This window comes from Eurypyga helias, unplaced genomic scaffold, assembly GCF_000690775.1.
Source record: "Eurypyga helias isolate BGI_N326 unplaced genomic scaffold, ASM69077v1 scaffold38675, whole genome shotgun sequence".
NCBI classification, from domain to species: Eukaryota; Metazoa; Chordata; class Aves; order Eurypygiformes; family Eurypygidae; genus Eurypyga; species Eurypyga helias.
The window spans coordinates 139671-146397 of NW_010251656.1; the positions used below are offsets into that span (position 1 = coordinate 139671).

Genomic DNA, 6727 nt, shown 5'->3' on the forward strand with positions numbered 1-6727 from the left:
AGTGAAAGAGCCTGCTGGAAAGACCATCAGCATATGCTTCTTCTTGTCAATTTTTTTCCACTTTCTTATTATTTAAAAATTATTTTTTTATTAAGTGTTTTTCTAATTCTGTTGTTGAGAAGAATTACAGTCCAATTGCTTTATACATGAACCCACCAGAGGAAACTCAAGTGGGAACAGAATTGTTCCCAGGGATTTCATTATATAGCATAGATTGGACTGGGGGTTGGCGCCTGTATAATGTTAAAGCCAGGAAGCGTTGGAAGACACTTCAATTTCAGTCCTCGCTCAATTCAGTTGTGATTGTGTGGGGACCGTAGTGAGGAACCAATTTGATCCATCTTCGATGACAAAGCTGTATATACTAATATATCATAGCTTGTGAAGTTTTGATGATTCAATGTTCTTGTTGTGTCATTATTGGTAAAACTTGTGGAAGAAGTGTTTTGGGCCTGAAGACACATGAGATTCATGAGTGGGTCCCACAGGGAGGTGACCTCTGTGCCATGAATGATATCTATTGCCTCTAGGATCCACAGAGCCTGAAATCCACAGGGAAAAGCCCCTGAACTTGGTAGAGGACTATCCAGTCTGCCCTGCTCCTTGTCCCCCGTCTGAACTTCTTTATGGCAGACATTTTTCAAGACCTGTGGTTGCAGTTTCAAAAGTAAAGCAAGTGTTTCCTCCAACAGTTGTCTTAGTTCCTTCTTCACACATGCATACATATAATAAGAAGAAAAGTGGACAGAATCATCTCTGCTAAAGAAAAACCTGTAACAAACCATGACTACTGCAGCTAAAATCGGGGTTTGTTGGCAGAGTGATGCACAGTATCAACTTGTTCTGTGTCTGTCCTCATGAGTGTGGTTAGTCCCATGCTTTGTATATGGATTCAGGGTAGAAAATAAAGTGACTAGATGACCAGGAAAAAGCATCTTTAGTTAAAACAATGCCACTGCTTTTGTGTCTCATCTTCCTTTGTATTAAGTCTAGGTGTAGTTAAAATCTAAAGACACAGAGCCCAGACATCGCTTTCAGCGAATAATAATTTGTGAACATTGGTAACCTGCTTCTCGTACTGTTTGAATTAGTATAGTGCAACCACTGTACCTTTTGAAGGTAGAGCCTAGTAGTGTTTTATTGTCAATTATAATTATTCCTCACCTAATTGCTGTCAGAATTTGCTTGTTTTGGTGCATGAAAGTGTTTCCTAGCTTAGGAAGCGTAGTTCTTAAGAAGAGATCAGAAGCTGCCTGTGTGTGGCAGCCAAATTAGCATTATTTCATTATACAACATTTCAGCCTCCTATTTGATACAGTGTTGATATATTTCCTTCAAAATGAAAATATGTAAGATTTTAAAGCTGTATAAATAAAAGGGGGTGAGAAAAATCGACACCTAAGAATTCTGATCTACATCTACTTCCTCTCTGTCTACCAATCTAAGATTGATCCTCCAGTTACTTATAGCTATGTTTAATCTTAGAAATGTGAGTAGATTTACTGGATTTCAAAGGAGTTTCTGCCTGAAGTCTCAGGTTATAAGTTCTGGTCCAGGGACGTACTCTTGCATAAATCTACTTAATGTATAGCCCACCATAGGGGCCAGCATCAGCAATGGCGACATTAATAATATGTAAAGAATGCACTTAGGTTCCCATCAAGTATTTTAAGCAAGCAGAGTTTTATTTTGCAGAACTTACAAGACAGGTAAATACCAAACAGGGTACTGGGGTTTGCCTGAGTTATGAAAGGATAATGAAACAGCTGTGTACTGGTGTATGTTTTGGATAAGATCAGTTTATTTCTTCTGTCTTTGGAAAACACTTGGCACAGTAGATCATGAGTATTCGTACATCCTCTTACAAGAGAAATCGTTGTTTGGGACGACATGCGGCAGGAGAATGAAAATTGTGCTGGCATTATTTAATTGCACTTAAACATCACATCTGCATTTCTAAAATAGTTACTAAGTACTTCCTCCATCCTTTATGCAGTAGAGTGTCCTTATCTTACCCGTACAGTGCCATCCCCACATGTTCGCTACCTTCTGCGGAAATCTCCCCTTCCTTACATTTTCCTTTTCTCCGCCAGACACTGAAGGATGCCAGTGACAATGCCCGCAAGGACTTCCACCGTGAGGCAGAGCTGCTAACTAACCTGCAACATGAGCACATCGTCAAGTTCTACGGTGTCTGTGTCGAGGGGGACCCGCTCATCATGGTCTTTGAGTATATGAAGCACGGAGATCTTAACAAATTCCTCAGGTAAATCCATGAACACATACTGTGCTGGAGAGCCAGAAGTGGGCAGAGAAGGTAGGTGTTACTGGTACTTAATGTCAAATTAACTACTGCCACTGGATAATGCTGACACCTAGGAGTGCAGATCTGTGCAACCCTCATCTTCTGCACTGGGCTCATTGTTTCATTGCATATTTGGAAGTACCATTAATTCAAGCCTTACGCTCTGCGCCAAAGGAATGGCAACCAAAGAAATGCTGTTTTCAATAGATTTCAGTGTGTTCTGAAATGTTTGGTTATACATCTTACAGTAGGAATCATTTTCTTGCAGGCTTTCTGATAGCACTTGGGAAGATCCCACTCAACACCTATAGGTATCTGTAGGCGTCCAAGAGCTTTTGAAATCTAACCCCTTTTCTCTTCCTTCCTCTCAGTGTTTTGGAAAGACTGCCATTAATCTGAAGGAAGAAAACTGTGAGCCATGGGAACTTCAGTGCAATGGAAAATGCTACGTCTTGGGGTCTGGGTTAGGGCTTTATTTCATAAAGCTGTTCAGGAATGTGCATCAGAAATTGAAACGTGGCAGTAAAGCAGTCATAAACAAGTAGATAATACCTAAGGTTCACAATAATAGGTAGCTCATGAACCAGGATGTGCTGAACAGTGGCCTTGCATATGTGTCATTGCGCTAGCCTGCACTTGTTGACACAAGAATAAGCAATTAAGAGACAGCTTTTTCTCCTATGTAAAAAAACCCAAACAAACAAACACTACCAGAACATAAGGGACTGTTCTTTCAAGGTCTTCTATGTGATTTTCATCAAAGGATATCACAAGGGCATTTAAATGTACTGAGATCTCTCCTGCCGAAGATAACTAGGGGTACCACCATTTTGGAAAGAAATCTGTGGCAAAGCTGTAAAACAATCAAAACGGATGTCCCTTTAAATGGGTTCAGATTTTCTGTCTGACTGAAATGGCTAGTGTCTGCTAGTGTCACCATTTATGCATTTTTGATAGCTGTGTGAAACGAGTTTGCTGTCTTTCTAATCTCCACTGAACAAATAACCACACCGTAACAGCAAATGACATCAACCAGCATCTTCCCTTACTGGCAGGGCTGCCAGGTCTGGCAGGGAGTCGGGGGCCTGAGCTGGGGTTGCAGAGCAAACATGAAAATCTGGCAGAGGATTTAAGTGTATTGTCAGAGCTATGTCTGGGCTTTTCCATTTGCGTACTTGGACCTCTGCCGTGGATTGGGAGAGAACTGCAGTTTCCTAAGATGCCATTCCAGTACTTATTCAGAATTATTTCTGAAAAGTATTTTCAGATTTTTCACTATTATTTCTGAAATAGTATGTCTATTAGAAGCAGCCAGATTTACAGCTGATAAGAAATAATTTCTTATTTCATAATAAATACTTATTCTTTGATTCTTTTTGATTGGCCCTTTCCTACTTCCTAACTCTGATTTTGATTTATTGTACAGAAAGGTAGTTGAGCAGACAGTATATTTCCTATTTTAGGTCTTCCCTTTCTTTAAATTATTAATCAGCCCTTGTCTTTAGAACATAAAATTATGATGCTGGGACAAGCTGTTAAACCTAAGCTCCAATTTGTCATTCCTCTCACACTGGCTGCAGCTTGTGCCGCAGATGAGAGGTTAGCTGTGAGCGGGCTGTAAGAGCCCCTATTTCTTACCCTGCAGCGCCACCAAAGGCTGTCGGGGAAAAAATTAATCTGAATTTTAACCCAAATAAGCCTTGCTGTCTGCATGCAGCCAAAGGCAGGTCTAGCACTAAAGCCTCAAAGTCATGCCTTCCCTGGTCTTGTTCTGGCTGGTTGAGACTGATAGGGATTCCAAGGAAATCTGTTCCTGGCTGTTGCAGACACAGGGGCACCTCGTTTACAGCTAGCACTAAGAGGAGAAGCAAGGTGGATGGCGTGTTAAGAATAATCCAAAAACTTCATTAGACACAGACCATGTTCTCAAGGAAGCTAGCAAAAGATGGAGAGTTCTCCAGTTTAGCAGCTGAGAGTTTCATGTCTGAGAGCAGTCATTAAAAATACCCATGCAGTGAAAAGGTACAGTGCTTTTCAATAGGAATTTGTCTGTGAGTCTTGTTTGGAAATTTCATATCCTCCCGTTTATTGCTTCCCAACCCAGGGCAGTTGAATGGCTGCCTGTATGTACCCTGTGGCAGAGAGCTTCTTTGCCTGGTACCAGATGCAGTCCCAGCAATGCTACACACCCTCCTTCACTTCTTCCTCTTATCTGTCACTTTGCTCATGTTCTTCCCTTGGGGCAATTTTAGTATCATATCTCTAATAGGTAGTGTCAGATTTGGTCTCTTAGATTTTGATTAATTTGCAACTCTTTTCCAAACTCAGGTGCCCTGCCCCTAAGGACAAATCAAGGTCTCACCTCTGTTGATTAGAAAGATGATTCCCTGAAACTCCTCTTTGTAAGAGGGGATTTTTGAGAGAAAAAATAATCAGTTCTAGAGTATTTAAAAAAAAAAAAGTTAAGGACAGAAGAGGAGAGGTGGTCCCTTAGAAAGGATGGTCTGCGGGATTGGAATAAAAAAGGCTTCTGAAAACCCAGGATAATGGAATGGATGGAAAGAGATACTCAGAATATTATGAAGTGTATCAAATAAGGAATGATTGCTGGATGATCTCATTAATTGGATAAGGATTAGCTAGTTATGCTTACTATAAAAGTTTTGTGTAGGCATGTTTATATCTGTATCTTCTAGTTTCTAGGATGTTACACATGTATACCAGAGCTAACAGAGTTAAGATGAGTGAAGCACATGACTTCCGGTACTTTCCTGGGCTTTCCAAATGCAAAACAGGTCTTCTGCTGGAGTGTATGCAAGTTTCTCATTAATCAGTTGGCTGTTGCATCTTAGGGACATGCTAGGTCTTGAAAAGCTCGTATTTTCTGAAGCTGTTTAATTGTTCCAAATATTGTGTGTTTTGTGTCCTCTTCCTATTGTCAAGAATTCCAGTCCCAGGCAGGACTCATCCTTGTTGATGAAATAAGCAAAAATGGTTTCCTGCTATGGATTTGGATAGGAAACTAGAAGTGTAAATCTGAAATTGCTGCCCTTGTTTCTCAGATGGCATCTCAGAAGGAAGTCAGCTTTCTCTTCTTTAAGAAAAGATGGAAGGATCAATGTCCTGTCTTCCTGTAAAAATCAGAGAATGCCAGACCACTTCATTGTCTTTCACTCTATTGCCTTTCACTACTACAGAGGGATAAGATTTTCCTCAGTTACCAAACAACTACATTTGCCAGCCTTTCTCCAGAAAAGATTACTAGAACAGAACAGGAGAAGGGTCATGGTTTCAGACAAAGGGGTGTTATTATGAATGCATGTGCCTTATTTCCATGAGTAATATATCACGCCACCTGTCTTTCACACAGTGAAGGAAAACAGTAAATGAAGAAAGCCAAGATACAAATTTCCTCCTATCTCACCAAGAATTTGTAGCCCTTTTTATTACTATAATTGAGCGAGTCAGTCGTCTGGTTTTAGACTCACTAACGCCTTTCACCTCTCCAGCTTACAGGTGGCCTATCACTTAATCAGTTTGTGATTTGGCGCAGGGCACATGGACCAGATGCAGTCCTGATGGCAGAGGGCAACCGTCTCGCTGAGCTGACCCAATCCCAGATGCTTCACATTGCCCAGCAGATTGCAGCTGGCATGGTTTACCTGGCATCACAGCACTTTGTGCATCGGGATCTTGCTACCCGGAATTGCCTGGTTGGTGAGAACCTACTGGTGAAGATTGGGGATTTTGGGATGTCTAGAGATGTGTACAGCACGGACTACTATAGGGTAAGTGAACTGCTGTAATTGCTCATAACCTAGGTCTTGTTCAGTCATCTTACCACACTGATGTGACTGATTCTGCTTTTACAATCAAGCACCTGTCTGTCAGGTAATTTAGAGGCTGGGATATGGAGAACCTGGTTTTGAGTTACAAAGTTTTGGTAAATTTGGAGAGAGTTAATTACGGTAAGATCGGCATGCCCTGTTGTTTGTATATGTTGGCTTTGTATTCTAATAGTAAATCACAGAAAGGTCTTTTTCTCTGGATAGAAATTTTGCGTGTTTGCTTGGCGTTAGCGAAGAAGAAGCAGCAACAAATAAAAAGAAGAGTGGGTGATCAAACTTGGCCCAACCCTTCCAAGTTATTAAAATATGTCCTTACATATTGCTAAGACAAATGGTAATTTTAACTTCTGGGTATTGTATAATGTTTGAGTTTACCAGAGGAGGTGTGGATACTTGTCAGCAGTACTGGACCAGTTATTTTGCTCAGGAGGAGACTAGGTGAGAAATTGTTATATACTCAGCAGCTGAAAGGCTCTCAGTAAGTTTTTCCTGCCTTAAGCCAGATCTTTAGTCCTCCTGCTTGTGGTTGAATAGTTGTTTTGTGGTGCATTACAGTAGCCCATCACATTTGTTC

The 6727-nt window shown here is 40.9% G+C and overlaps 1 protein-coding gene across 1 annotated transcript in view; it reads left to right on the forward strand.

Annotated features, from left to right (window-relative positions):
• Nucleotides 1-6093, forward strand: part of NTRK2 (neurotrophic tyrosine kinase, receptor, type 2) — a gene marked incomplete at its 3' end in the record, with an annotated part of 143353 nt that extends 137260 nt beyond the window's left edge. The window contains exons 13-14 of the mRNA XM_010152097.1: nt 2094-2266; nt 5859-6093. Of these exons, the coding sequence (XP_010150399.1) occupies nt 2094-2266; nt 5859-6093 (408 nt within the window). The remainder of the gene's footprint in view (nt 1-2093; nt 2267-5858) is intronic.
• Between the last annotated feature and the right edge of the window lie 634 nt (nt 6094-6727).